The 15,873-nt window shown below is 41.8% G+C and overlaps 1 protein-coding gene across 6 annotated transcripts in view; it reads left to right on the top strand.

The window, feature by feature from the left end:
* The window catches only part of LOC116844293 (protein expanded), a 92,129-nt gene extending 80,920 nt beyond the window's left edge, over positions 1 to 11,209 (top strand). For 5 of the 6 annotated variants that reach the window (XM_032815649.1, XM_032815648.1, XM_032815650.1 and 2 more), the window contains 7 exons: positions 4,335 to 4,575; positions 6,139 to 6,414; positions 6,673 to 6,838; positions 6,914 to 7,216; positions 7,363 to 7,653; positions 7,921 to 9,797; positions 10,098 to 11,209. In XM_032815649.1, the coding sequence (XP_032671540.1) occupies positions 4,335 to 4,575; positions 6,139 to 6,414; positions 6,673 to 6,838; positions 6,914 to 7,216; positions 7,363 to 7,653; positions 7,921 to 9,797; positions 10,098 to 10,619 (3,676 nt within the window). In that variant the 3' untranslated portion in view covers positions 10,620 to 11,209. The remainder of the gene's footprint in view (positions 1 to 4,334; positions 4,576 to 6,138; positions 6,415 to 6,672; positions 6,839 to 6,913; positions 7,217 to 7,362; positions 7,654 to 7,920; positions 9,798 to 10,097) is intronic. The other variant, XM_032815654.1, reaches the window with a different exon arrangement.
* Positions 11,210 to 15,873: the final 4,664 nt, after the last annotated feature.

Genomic DNA, 15,873 nt, shown 5'->3' on the forward strand with positions numbered 1-15,873 from the left:
TCTCTCTCTCTCTCTCTCTCTCTCTCTCTCTCTCTCTCTCTCTCCCTCTCTCTTTCTACATTTTTCGAGCGGGATTCCTACCGCCGAGTCAGTCACTCGAATTCGAGTGACTTCTCACTAATGCAGAAGGAATTCTCCACTGTGGGTCGTCCAGTGAATATTTTCACTCGAAACTGATGAACGAGTCTGATGTATCCCATTATAGCAGGAATATCATCGGTTTAATTGATTGAAACATTCGTATGAAGTCAGAATATTCGAGATCGAGTAAAACATTCACTCTTGCTATTTCCAATGGCAGCAATTTCTCTGTCGGATGAAAGCTCTTTGAAAGTACTCTACATTCAAGAGTGGTATCTTGTTTAAAATGAGTGAAAAGTGACAACATCTTCACTCAAACCCACTCTACACTGAGAGAAAAAATAGTTGGAATAATTATAATCTCACTATATTTTATAGTTCGTTTTGGCCTCAAACATATATTTATAGTTTATCTAAACATGAAGATATAGTAGAATGAACACAGATTTATAGTCACCATCTTATTACTCTATATATATGGTAAAGCACCTTTTGGGAATATAGTTACATGTACCTATATTTGCCAAATATTCCAATTGTATTGACTATATAAAATAGTTAATTTCTCTTACCATTCAATATTTGCCACCTTACCATATTTTTTATTTCAAATAATTATATATATAATTCTTGGTAAAAATTTTACACGGGTCAGTTATACTATACTTATATTGTAAATATTACAAATATTATGGTAACATTTACTATAAAAATTATATTCCTAACTATAATATTTTTACTATGCCATTATAGTTCCAAATATCATACATTTTTCTCTCAGTGTAGTAGAATTTTCATGCTAGATGTATAATTTTTTACTAACGTTACCATCACTGCTCTTGTTTGTGTAAAAATGAATGAAGTTCACATGAAATTGTCCAATTATCCTAACAAAAAATTAATGCAGTTTCGAATAGTTAAACTAGCTAGTTATTTTCAGGTTTTTCGCCTTTTACATAACATCTTTCACAACCATTAAGTGATATATGTCTTTTTATCTATTCTTGCAGTCGTATTATTTTATCATTTCTAAGTCGTAGCTATCATGACACTTTTCATTCGTATCTTTACCATCAGAGTAGTCTGATATGTTCTTATCACAGTGAAATTCTGTATATTATTAATATATCTCATTTATCTTTTGTTCATTTTTATTTCTAACTTTCGTTGCAATCTTTTTCAAAGACTTGATATTGTCAAATATTTTATTTCCTCCAGTTCCTTTTTTGTTCTATACTTTTCTATACGTTCATTCATTGTTCGCGCAATTTCAAGTTCTTTTTTAACAATATAAATAGATATGTTTGAATTTATTCACGTTGAACATTGTTATACATGCACATTATAAAACTGCATTAATATTACTATGTATTGGGGAAAATCGGTTCCTTTTATCTTTCCTCTTTCTATCTCTTCATAGCTGTCCTTATTTCCTCTTTATCCTTTTTTCCCCAGTTTTCTTCCATATATCTTCTTAGTTTCATTACTCCACTCTATATTTCCTACTAGCTCCATGAAGTAATTCCTCTGCCTTTCTCTTCACTTTATATATCTCTCCTTCAGTTGACATCGCTAAGAAGAAATTTTCCATATCCTATAACCTTGTTCTTTGCGCTTCATCCGTATTACTTGCACAGTATCTGTCTCATCAGTCATCTTTCTTCCGTATAACTTTATTCTACTTTCTTATCCCATCCGATGATCAAATTTTTCATATTTATTATGTTCTCTTCTTTTTCCTTTATCCCTTTAGTGTATCTCTACATTACCCTAACTACCCGTTCTTTATGAAGCCATAAGTTCTATTCCCTATGCACTTTTTCCGTCTTGAACTCTGCTTCCCTGTTTAACGCTTTGTTTCGCCTTCACTTACACATTATCTATGTGCTCATTCCTACATAATTTTCCCACTATCTAATCCCCCTATACTTAATTCAGTACGCTGAAATCATTCCAAACTCACGCATTATGTTAGTCAAGCATCCACACATTTGCACGCCATTTAACCAAGTTCCAATCCTTATGTAGTATTTTTAAAACTGGTAAGAATGCTTGAATACCAGACAGTAATAACTGGTTATTACGCAAACTGCATACACGTCTAGCAAGATAGAGTGGATTATTAGTCCATACAAATGAATGTCTCGATCGATTAGAGTGTATTTATCCCTGCGAAAGTGAAGCACCGTCAGATTTATTCTTTCAATCCGCGTGAAGATCTTCGCTCGACGATGCAGGTGGAGAATTGTTTCTGCACGTGAGCGAAAAGTTACTCAAACTCGCTCGAAATGATTCGACCGTCACTCTACTTCTCGAGTGAAATTTCGCTCGAGAAGATTAATTTAAATTAACTTAGGGAATTATACATCGCAAGATGTCTGCGCGGAAAGTTGTTCGATTTCGTCATCAGACAGCTTTTTTTCAGGCGAATATCCCGACGCGGCGTAATTATCGCGCGTGGAAGGCCCCGGTCTCTTGTCTCGAATTGCGGGTCGTCTAAAGTAGGCTTCAAACTTGTCTCTAGCTCATTATCCCGCCGAGAGAGAAGCCGTGTATTCCGCGAGAGCGAATGAGCGGCGCCGCGAATATTCCGTATAACGGACGGACGGCGAGACGAGCGCGACGCTGGGCGCGATTTGCATAATTAATAAGAATATCTCAGGCACGCCGGTGAGATACGCTGGTACCGATTGACGTTGCACGTTGCTGAGCAGAACGGTCAGATTAATCGAGCGTCGACGGATGTCGTTGAAATATTCCCTACTCATTCACGCGATGCGTATCTGTGTGGGAACGAGTTCTTTTTTTCTCTGTCTCTCTCTCTCTCTCTCTCTCTCTCTCTCTCTCTCTCCCCACTTTCGATGCTGAGACTTCGACGTTGCTGCCGACACGCCACGGCACGATAAATATTAATTAGGCTTCACTCGAAGCCGTCCGCGGATTAGATACGTTCTTTTTCGCATCCACGTGTGTGGAATGACAGGCCGAGCTATGCCGAGCGTAGTGTAGATTAGGTAATAACCGAGAATCGTTCGAATAACAGTATCACCTCTCGACGTTCGCCGGGATATTCATATCCCCGGTGGCGATAAAATATCAGCCTGAACTCCGTCCTGACGGCGCGCGCGCGTCGCCGTTCAAGTTACTCCGAAGATATCGAGGATGCTGAAGAATCAATTCAGCTGAGAATTCGCTACTACGATCAGTATTATAATCACAGCACTTCGACTGAAGAGGCTTTCGATCGCTTTGGGAGCGACTAATGATGTCATAGGCTTGTAATGTCATTACACGCTCTCGCAGTGATCCAAACCCGCCGAAAACGCTGTTAAGGGAAGGTGCTGACTCAGATAGTCGAGAAATAGGAGGTTTACTCGAATTTTTTCCAAAGAAATGAATAAAGATATCGATATAGGATTTTGACTATACCATTTATCACTGTTTTAAATATAGTAAAATTATTTTTTATTTAGAAAACAATTGATATTTCATCGTTCAAGTTCTTGTGCTTGTAACGTCATTACGCACTGAGAAAAAATTTATTAAATTTCAAAAAACATTTGTTTGGATACAACTGTGAACATATTTGTTGAAATTAAATAATTGTCTCCTAAAATCGAAGAAAGAAATTCATATTTAAAATTTCTTTATTCAATTTTAGAAAATAATTACTTAATTTAAACAAATATGTTCACAGTTGTATCCAAACATTTTTTAAAATTTAATAAATTTTTTTCTCTGCAGTGATCCAAATCCGTCTAAAACTATTAAGGGAAGATACTGACTCCGATAACCGAGAAATAGGAAGTTTTTTTGAATTTTTTCCAAAGAAACGAATAAATATATCGATATAGAGTTTTTACTATACTAATTATCACTGTTTTAAGTATAAGAAAATTATTTTTTATTTAAAAAACAATTGATATTTCAACGTTCAGGTTCTTGTACTGAGTCCGCTGTAACGTTGTCCATCAGCTAGAGTGCTGTTAGGCGACAGTGCATTCAGCACAAAAGACCTGAATGTAGTTTCCATCTCTTTCTTCTTTTTATAATTTCTTTGAAACAACAATAAACAGCGTGGCTAAGACTTTATACTGATATCTTTGTTTGGCACTTTGAAAAAAACCGTGAAAACCTCCTATTTTTCGGTTATGTAAACTGAAACTTTCCCTAAATCGGTTGGCCAACCGGCGATTTCGCGATATCATTTGTTTGAGATCTCATCTCTCATACAATTCGCGTTGCTGTTTCAGCGATGAGACGACGCGGCACCACTACTATCTGCAACTGCGCGACAACGTCGTCAGGCATGGTGGCGGGGTGGAGAGCCTTCATCCTCACCATCCCCTTCACGAACCATCCATCGTTACGCCTCTGCTCACGCTCGCTGGGCTCGCCCTTCAAGCCGATCTTGGCGACTATTCCGAAGAACGGCACAGACCACACGCAGGATCTGTCGGCTACTGTAAACCCTCGGATTACCTTCCTCCCCACGTAAGTTGGATCTCCCGATTGCGACGTTTCATCATCTTCGACTTTAGTCTTCGATTTTGTCGTTACGGCGCGCTTCAATCGCAAACTATCTGCCTTAAAAGCAGATCGATATTGGCATGTCAATGGCGGCACCTGGCATCAGGTGACGCGACCAATTAAACCCAATAAGGAAAGTAAGAAAATATAAAAAATTGAAGGAACATAGAATCTTGCGTGCAGAAGATAGCTATAGCGATTGATGGGTCCTCTCTTCCGTTTCTACGCGCTACGTTTCTACATATAAAATGTCTTATATTTCTAATAGCGTGTTCGGGAGCTTAATTAAAGTTGAAATGTTAAGGCTATCTCATAGCCGGTTCGTGTATGTCCGTTCGAGAATGTGAGAAGCTACGTATTGATCTTGATATTTATGACTTCCGCCGCGAAATGGTTAAGATAAATTACCGCCTCTCATTAAATCGTGTATAAAGTATAATTAATTGCATTTGAAAAGTCGATTATACGACCAATGGGTGATCAATGAAACAAGTTAGAAGACACACACACACACACACACATACACACACACACACACACATATGCTTCTCGAGTTACATTTATTTATCGTATCTTTGATAATTCAATCGTTATCAGGTGAACTTGTGTATAATCAACGCGTTACATGAGACATTTGCGCTCAAACTTGCTTAATTTCAGCATCCAACGTTTCTCTCGCGAATTCAATGAAACGTATATATCAAATTAATGCAAAAGATTTGTCTTATTTATCCAATAAAATAAAGAGCGAAACTATCCAAAATTTCAAAGGATCATTTTTAATAAAATGAACGACATTCACTAGATATTTTTTCAGATACTTAATGAGGATTTCTACTTTTCTTATGATACTCAAGCTTTCTAGTTTAACCCGGCGTTGGTAAGGTGAGAAAATGTAACAATAGTAGTAAGGTGGAGTCCCACAGATCCCACTAAGTATTGCAGTGTATTATAGAAATTCACATCTTTTTAATCAATATTAGATTACGTATTGTTTAAGTATCCTGTAATTTTACAGAATAAAACCGTACACGCAAAAAAAATTTCAGTTGATGCAACCAAATAGGAACCAACTGAAAATTAAGTGATCAGAAGCGATATTTCTGTTATGAAAACTAATATTTCTGTTGTCGCAACCGAAAATATTCGTCCGAACATTCAACGATATTAGAACTCGGCAACTGAGGCAACTGAACAATTGACTATACAGAAGCCTCATAAAAGAATTTTTCTATTTCTACAGCCGAGTTTTCGCCTGGTCCCTCAGCAACTGAAAATTCGGTTGCGCCAACAAGAATTGTTTTTTCCGTGTAGATCCACAAAATTAAGTTTTTACTACCCAAAAATACCACTTACTGCTACGCGTTGTTAAGAAGTTATAGTCAATTTAAGATCTTCGGAGTCTGTGAGAGACCCGCCTTACTAACGCCGGGTTAAAAATGACAAATCTTCTACCCAATAACTACCCAACCTAATAACTTGACTTTGATCACGATCCCGAGGTTGAATTGAAACGAACGTTCTCAGATGTGCCACGAGTCGAATGTGCTCGCCGTGCTCGCGGCCCAGCACAGGGACAACAGTGGGCTCTCCAGGGAGGAGGCAGAGTTGCAGTACATTCGGGAGGCGGTGCTGCTGGAGGCGCCGCTCAACGCTCACCTGTATCGGTTGCGCCGAAGCAAGAACGAGCCGGGACCCGGACGTATACTCCTGGCGATATGCGCTCGCGGGGTGCGAGTCTACGCCGAGGAGGAGACACCGCGCATTTTCGCTTGGAACAATATCGGCAAACTCTGCTTCGACGTGAGTCAACGACCGCGGAGTCACGCATCCCTCTCCCTCTCTCTCTCTCTCTCTCTCTCTCTCTCTCTCTCTCTCTCTCTTTCTCTCTCTCTGTATCTCTGTCTCTCTTTTTCTCTTTAACAGACACGTAGTTCTTATACAATCGATTTAGCATCTGAACATGGACTTAAAACTTATAATCTTAAATACAAAATCCATGTATATTTTAATCATTTCCATTGTTTGCTCAGACATTTCTTTTATTTTTCTTTCGTACAGCGTAAAAAGTTCGAGATCCGTGCAGTCGATCAGCCGGATAAGCTCACCCTCTACAGCGGCTGCGATGACAAGAGCAAGCTTCTCTTGGGACTTTGCCGTGACACCCATCAGTTTTCCATGGCTATAGCGCCTAGAGTGAACGAAGCCAAAAGGCGGGAGGAGGAAGGTGAAGAGAAAATTGATGTTACACGATTACAAGATGTGATGCAAGGTGATCTAATCGCACGAACGTGGTTCACAGAACGGAAAGTCCTAAGGGACTGTTACATGTACCCCGCCCGATGTAAACTGAACTTGACGACGCGCGGTGCACGCGGTGATCAGCGGATTTCCGTCATCTCGAGCACATCCTCCAACACGACGTCCGGTATAGTGAGCGATCGAGTGCACAGCGAAGACGAGCCCGACACCGCTCCGGCGTCGACCGAGTGTTTGCCGCGTCTTACCGAGACGCCGCCCTATTCGGCCACTCAGGGTAGAGTTTTAAACGGCAACAATACGGATAATCATTCTATGCCACCTTCTCCTGTTTCTATCGTCGATGGTAAGCCAATAACCTTTTCTTTGTTCTCTTCTTGTAACCAAGTTCAAAGCCATAGGACGTTCTGAAGGAACGCACGTTGAGTTGAAGGAATAATAGGACAAAAAGAGACGTTAGAAATGTGAAGAGACGGACCAATGTGATTGCAGGTCAATTTTCAGAAGTGGATGGCGCAGATAATACTCCCACGTCAGTGGCCTTGCGACTCGCGTCGAGTACTGCAATGGCCGCCGAAGGTTCGCAGTGCAGCAGCAGCTGCAGCACTGTTGTCGTCGTGAATACACCCGCGGGTGGACCGTCGCGAATACGCCGTGCCTCGGCGACCTCCAGCTTGGAGCTGGGCTATTCGCACACGGCACAAAACTCCGCAGTCTCCTCGGAGACCGCCAGCTTTCCAGGCGCCATTTATGACAGGTGCAAGAAAACCGGCAAGTATGCAGGTGAGCAGAAGAGGAACAATCTGAAATGAGAATTTAACAAATAATGCCAAAAATAATAAATCTCTTACATATGTCGTACATTTATACATTATCGTTCGTTTGGATTTAATAAAAAATTAAAGATTATTTAAGATTTAATTAAGATTATTCTATCTTATATGAAATTATTCCTTTTTTTTTATTTTTTTAACTAGAACAATTGTGGTAAATGTCTTGCATAAACAGTATAAAGTATCGATGAGATCCAAACCATTATAAATCTGTCAGGTACCGATATCGCAAGTGAGACTAGCGGCGTGTATACACTGAGAAGCAGCGAGATGCAGGACGAGAGAATCGGCGACGACTTGTATTCGCCTACGGGCGACACCAACGACTCCTCGGCGGCGAGCGACGTATGCGGTCTGAGCTCGGTTCAGTCCACCACCGACGAGGCGTCCGTCACGTCCGGCTTCTACACTATTCACAGCGGGCTGCGTTCGGAGAGCAGCGACGTATACACCGAGGACGTCGGCACAGAGCCGGATGATCAGGAGCCGATTTACAGCGTGTGCAAGGGCGACGACGACGGGGTTTCTTTGAGCCAGCAACTCGAGGATTCGCGGTCGCGCAGCAACAGCATACTCAGCGCAGGTAGCTTCCGCGGCGATGGCAGCGATCCGTCCAGTGTGCGACCGCTGTTGTCGGCTGACGAACTGTCGGATCTGATAGTAGGCAGATATCCACCGCGTAAAACCATCAGCAGCTCGATGGACTCGGACTGCGACTACGTGACTATGCCGTTGCCGTTGCCACCGCCACCGCCGCCACCACCGCCGCCGCCCCGAACGGACAGCGACCGACAAATGCTGCTGTTGCCGCCGCCGCCGCCGTATCCGGTGAATATCGAGCCGTACGCGACGATCAACATTCCCAAGAGACCGAGTGTGCAGCTGGAGCTGGACCGCGAGCGGGAACGGGAACCGCCGCCACCGCCACCACCGTATAACGCGGCACGCGGCGGCAATGATTTCGTGGTGCCGTTACCGCCCAGGCGAACCGATCTGCCGCCGCCACCACCGCCGTACACCTCACCGCGAGAGAGGATCCAGATGCCGCCGCCCACACCGCCACGGAACGATGCAGTGACGCCGCGGGAGCCACCGCCACCTCCGCCACCTTACCCTGATGTTGTCGCGACGACGCAGGTCGGCCCGGTCGTCTCGAGGATCGCGAAGACCATCGCCGTGGACGTCGCGGCGACTACGACCGCGCCTAAACCACCACCCAGGATACAACCACCTACTTATCCCGGTGACAAGATGAAGCCCACGCCGGTGCATGCTCCGGTGGCCGCTCTTGTGGTAGGTCCGAACAATTACTTGGACGTGCATGCCTCACGAGGCGGTCCGGTGCTTCTGCCGTACTTGACATCACCGCCACCACCGCCACCGCCACCTCCACCACCGATGGTGCATTCGAGGCAACCGCCACCGCCACCGCCGCCGTCTCAGCAGCAACAGCAGCCAGCGACTCCAGCATCGACGCTGTCATCCGCTTCCAGTCTGGCGACTGTTTACACAAGCCAGGTCGCCAGGTCGCAGATAGAACAGTACAAGCAGCAATTGTATTCGGACGTCGATTACGTCATGTTCCCGCTCAAGGATCCGGCTGTGTCTAAGCAAGAGTATATCGATGCCAAGCAGGGCTCTCTCCTGGCAGCGATGGCGGCCTACCCGCCGCCGCCGTATCCGTCCTTCAGTAAGTCCTCGGTGATGTATCGCAGCACGCCTTACTTACCCGGTGCCTCTTTCTCCTCGCCCCCGTCCAAGTACGCGTCCAACCAGAATCTGAGCAGCAGCGACGCCAGTTCCGCCGGCAACTATCTGCTGCACAGCAACCTGAGCAGCCACTACGCCGCCAGTACCAGCTCGCTGTACAGCGGCACGACCTGCTCGTCCATCGGCAGCCACAGCCACAGTCTCAGACGGGAACCACCCGCGCCGACTCACCCGCACACCCTGCATGCGTTCTCGCGCACCAGGAGCGACGAGAACATCCTCAAGTGCTTGGACACTCCGATCTCTAGTAAGATGCAGTCTCTGCCGCAGCCCAAACATCGCAGGTTACCACCACCGCCACCGCCGCCGCCTTACGAAATACAGGTAACGAAACAATTATAAAAACATATCAAAGAACTATCAGATAAAGTTGGAGAAGTTATCTTTTAAAAGCAACTCGTTATCCATTTTGAAAAATAACTCATTGTCGTTATTCATTATTACTATCAAACTCATTATTGTTGGCTTAAGAAGTAACGAATTGTCACAATTTCTGTGGCTTTTTACTATTGTTTTCATTCCATATAGGAAATAACGTATTACTTGCTATTGGCACAATTTAAATTTTACTTATCGACTTTTCTAATTCGATATCCTTGACGCGGAAAATACGCTTTGTTTTAGAATCTGGAGATGAATCAACCTTTGCCATCGGCTTCCTCGGTGGGAGCGTCCACGTCGACGGCCGCTACGACAACGAACAAATCGAGTAAATCCAGCAACGGTACGGAAGAGAGCGATGAGGGTAAGGACGACGGTATGCTCGATATCCGGACGCTGCGGGAGAAGAGCCGGAATCTGGACCTACCGTTGATCTCCGCGCTGTGCAATGATCGGTACTTGCTGAAGCAGACCAAGGCTTTCGTCCTGCCGAAGCATCCCAGTGAATCGTCCACCACCTCCAGTGCCGCCGCCGCCACTAGTACGAAGAGCAGCGCGCGAAACGGCAACACGGCGACCTTCAGTAGGAACAAATATCCGGTAAGTGGACTGTCGACGACGCAGATCCAGAAGCCACCCAGAAAGTCCTCGGCCAGCACGCACAAGCATCCCTCTGAGGCGAAGGGCAACGCTTACAGGGTCAGCGCCTCCTCCACGGCGGTCTCGACGGCTAAGAAGGACTTTGCGAAAACGTCTCATTCCTAACGCTCGCTCTTTATCTCTCCCCCATCTCATTCTCTCGTCTATCTAGAAATTTGTAGCTCCGAGTAAAACGTACATTCCACAATCCCGACTTTATCGTTGCGCGCGCGCGCGTTACCATCTTGTCGGCCGACGTTTTGCAGATAGAAACGATGTTCTGGGAAAGGACGTGTCCCGATGGTAAGTTACTTAAATATCGTTTCCGCAGAACCGTGCTTCTTCAACTCAGGGTGCCATCTCGTTCGTTTAACGTTCTCTCTCCCGGTCACCGGATACTCTCGAAAGCTCCAACGAAATGTACAACTATAGATAATCGTTCGTTCCAAGCGACGGAAGTACTCAAGCCGCCTGAATCGCTCTCATCGACGGTGACGATGGAACGCGAAACACTTCAATCCTTCGTTCTCTTTGTTCTTGCAACATTGATTCTGTTTTTTTCCTCTTCAATTACCATCTCTCGTGTAAAAATATTTAAGTACTTGAGCTTTAGTACTTTAGTACTTTGTGTATTTAAAGTGTCTACTGCCTCTTGCTCAATTGTACGGCTGGTGCGATGGAAATTCGATTTGCAAGCCCCAATAAAGGCGGCGCTAGTCCCGCTTTAGGATAAACCATACGTTTATTGGCCACCGTATGTAACGATCGCAGCATCGACCGCGCGATCACCGAGTCTGCTGCAGACATTGCGTAAAATCTGCTTTTGCAAATTTATTATCTAGGCAAATTTACAAGTTTTTCAACCGGAAGAATCTGAACGATTCTTCCCATTTCTTCCTCTTCACGCGCGCCAATTGCTCGAATTATAATGAGATCGTAACACAGTCGCGCGCTGACGCATCGTTTCCGATTCCACGACGAGAAAGACAATAAATATCGCTCCTCGACGGCCAATAATGATATAGTTTACCCTACTTATGTCGTAAAAAAGGAAACGACTTCCTTAGGTATCACGCGGAATACATTTATTAATATATTCCGGAAGAAACATATATCATTATTGTAACTAGAGAAATAGTACCTATTCTAGGATGTCTCTGGCAAGTAATATTTATTACCGAGCAATAGTTTCTCTCTCTCGTCTCTATACTTTAGTATTCCAATCAGCGCTCGCTTTATATTATCGTTATTTCCGAAACGTTTTATGTAAGTGCGCATAAGGTGTTGTTAGTGTAGTCGACTACTCTTCTACTTTTTGTAATCGATGTAATTCGATACTGTGACGATGTATCAAAGAAAAAAAGGAAGGAGGAGGGGTAGAAATTCTAATTTAGTAGCGCAACGAAGGGATTGATACGCGTTCGAATTTGTTGTACTTGAGATCGCTGTAATTTCGTCGTTCTTTTTTTTCTTTCGCTTCTTTTTCTAAATCAGTGCCAAGTATCTAGTAAATACTTATGTACTGAAACGGCGCAAATTTGTCTATAGTCCGGTTCATAACCCGAAACGTAAGATCGACTTTACTTCGAAGAATTCTTCGAGGCGGCGTAATTCTTCGGTGACAATTTTCAGCGCGAAGCAACAATTTAGTCATAAAATTGAGACCTACACTAATTGTCGTTAGATTTTAATGTTACATTACGAATCCCACGTCTGTACATAATATAGCGCGACATTATAGGATTTGATATATATAAATATATATAAATATATATAAATATATATATATATATATATATATATATATATATATATATATAGGCAGAAATCTTGTGTATGTACCTCAGCTACAGATAATAAAATCTTTTCTAACGAAGACCACTTGTTGAAGCAGAGTTTGTATTATATTTACGAAGACTGGATAATTCATCGTCGGCTGGGAAGGAGTTTCCACGTCAGTAAATAGAGGTAATTTATTTGACTTTCTATTTGGTTTGATTCTTGAAAAATAACAATTCATCTAACCCGCCGTTGTATCGTACTATTCAAAAGAGAAGATTTGAATTTGTCTTCAAGAGAGCGGTATTTTTAATGTTTATAATTTCTCTTGGGTCCTTAGTCTCAGCTCTCAAGCCCTTTTATCAGTAAATATGTCTCTAAAAACGGTTTATAATTAATCGGAAGGTTTACAAAGCACTTTTAGTAGTAATTATTGATAAAAGAGAAATCAGAATGAGGATTTAGTCTCGAGTTCTTCTGAGACTTCTTGCTATTAAGTTAGTCTAATTGAAAGCTCGTAGCTGAGACTTGGGAACAAAGAAAGCTGAATAACGGCCTGCTTGGCGCATTTAACGGTTCATAAGAAATTACACACTATTAGCAGAGAGAAGTATGAGAACGGCCACCAGCCTGATTTCAATGGGGTTAGGCGACAGTTTCCCGAAAAGTGGAAGGGATAATGTTGGTACCAAGAGAAATCTCTACACGATATAATTTAAAGATCTGTTTTTTGTAACTGCACTGCTGAACTAATGCAAAAGGTTAGAGTGAGAAAATGTATACTTGCCTTATTTCAATTTATTGCACCAATTTAACAATGCAGTTACAAAGAACAGAATCTTTAAATTATATCATATAGAGATTTTCCTTGGTACCAACATTATCCCCTCCACTTTTCAGAAAAAGTGTCGCCTAACCTTCAATAGCCAGAGCTAGACTATATATGTAATACTATTATATAGCGCGTAGAGGAATTTTTGCTATAAGAGAGAGAGAAAGAAGACTGAAGGATAGAAAATGGACGGTAATTGGCTCACTAGAAGAGTGTTCTATGATCGCAATGCGCAAGCGTGGCGACAAAATGTAAACTGAAAATGTCTCTCACTGGAAATGTGTTAAAGAAACTGAGTAATTGATAATAAATAAAAAAAATAAATATGGAAAGCGTCTATAACGTTGTGCGTATGAGGTTAGTTTCGGTAAGACGTCAGGTCTAATCGTATTGGCTTAGACCATGATGGAAGGGTAAACGTTACGCATGCGCTTTGCACAGACAGAACACTGATATTGATACAGACAAAGACAGACGAGCATTGTCTGCACCGTAGTGTTGCGGTACCGCTGAGAGCTCTACGCACCATATATTAATATTACATATAACTAGGCGCATTTTCGAGACGCCATCTAACAAAGTGCGCTTTTACTATGTTCGTTAGGCGCATTTTCGCGGTGGTAATAATAAAATGCGCCTGGTTCGTGTCCGTTGTACTTCCGTACAATTAATTTAGGTGACCAGATTTCCCAGAATCCTTAAATTCGGGACATTTCATAAATTTAAATTAATTTAGGTGACCAGATTTCCTTGAATTCGGGACATTTTATAAAGGTGTGAAGCGAGGAAGGGAGTTAAAAGATCCGAAAATTATTTGACAATTATTGAAAATGATGACAAATTAGTGTTCCGAATAGCATTCAAAAAAATTCGGGACAAAGGGTAAAAAATCGCGACATCTGGTCACCTTAGCTATATGTGTCGAGAAGGGAGAAGATTATTCCATAATAATGTATTTACGATATGTCCTGACGATCGCACGTCGTTGTTTTTGGCACGCTAATACATATTTCCGCAAGAGACTCACAGAACACAAGCGAAAGACGTATGAAATACGGAGCGTTGTGTCTATGGCAGTTGTTCGGCATGAAAAGATCGCAGATGCGCGCGCTGTCAATCACACATACGTTAAAAATTCATTAGCGCGCCGAAAGTGCCAAAAATGCACGAATGTAAACGCGCCAGTGATGCAAACGAGGTCGCGCGTCTACAACGACGCGACCTGTACGGCAGACGCCTTAGACTTCTCTCTGCTATTAGTTGTAAAGTCTCCGCTACGAGGCGCCACCAACAATCAACGACAATCGAGGACGTAGGCCGGTATTCATAGTCGAATCTTATTTCAAGATCGTCTTAAGTAATGTCTTAAGATGCGAATACGGCTCTGTGATTGGTTCATGATATCTTAAGACAGTACTTAAGTTGATCTTAAATATAAGATCTGACTATGAATACCGGCCATAGTCCGATCTTAGGGTCTGAGCACAGACTTTTGCATAACGCATAATGCATAACTCATAAGGAAATCAATCAATCAGAGTCATTAATTTCGATTCTGGAGAGGGAAATAAAGATCTCTGATTGGTTGATTCCCTTATGCGTTATGCATTATGCGTTATGCAAAAGTCTGTGCTCAGGCCCTTATATTTAAGATCATCTTAAGTACCGTCTTAAGATGTCATGAACCAATCACAGAGCCGTATTCGCATCTTAAGACATTACTTAAGACGGTCTTGAAATAAGATTCGACTATGAATACCGGCCTTAGGGTGAGATAGGTTTAGCACCTACACCCTGTACACTCTTTGTACACTCTTTATATTTGAATAAATGAAAATGAAACGAGGACGTAGTACGACTCAACGAAGTGTTAGACGGACCTTCTTTTCCAAGTAGTACAACTCAACGGCAGATCAATGCCTATTTATTTTTAAATTTTAAGACTGGTTTACATCGAACAAGTGCCAGAAACAATAGCCCATATTCTGAATCCTCTTTTATTTATAAAAGTGTCTCTAAAAAAAGCTTAGGAGCCACCTGATTGGCTGAAAAGCTACATTTAAGACACTTTTATCGATAAAAGAAGATTCAGAATATGGGCCAATGTTAATATCAAAAAATTAATAATAAAAATTTAACAAAACTATGTTCTCAAGAAAACCACTTACTGAATATTTCGAACAAATATACTTTTAACAATATTGAAAACAAACAGACAAAGTTAAAAATAATGTTTACCATGATTAAATTGCTAATAGCAGCGTTACTAGCAAATATGATATTTTCAAGTACAGAAATAATGTTTCTGATTTGGTAACAGAAGTATCAGTACAATTATATAAAATTATATAAAATTATATATGGCTATATATTATATATGATTATACATAAAAAAATTTAAAATGTTACTGAACAGTAACATTTGTTTTCCGCAAAATGTTGAAAATAAATATTATTAGCATTTTCTATTTCAAGAAAAATAAAATTAATAGGAAAATATGTTTAACCTTTTACTTTTTAATACATGAATAGTCTTTTGATATTAACTTGTTTCGTAACTTGTTGGAAACAATTATAACACTGCTAGAAACACATGTTATTAGTTTCTAAAAAAAAAAGGAAGAAACTGTAACATCGATATAGATCGTGAATAGTGATCGTGATATAGATACTGAATGTCACGATTTGTATAATAATAACCTGCGTCGCGCTCCTAATTGGTCGAGATGAATCGCGACATACCGACGTGTTTATATAAATGGAGTACGA

Source organism: Odontomachus brunneus, unplaced genomic scaffold (genome assembly GCF_010583005.1).
Source record: "Odontomachus brunneus isolate Ranch 3 - 2012 unplaced genomic scaffold, Obru_v1 Obru_scaffold_040, whole genome shotgun sequence".
NCBI lineage: Eukaryota > Metazoa > Arthropoda > Insecta > Hymenoptera > Formicidae > Odontomachus > Odontomachus brunneus.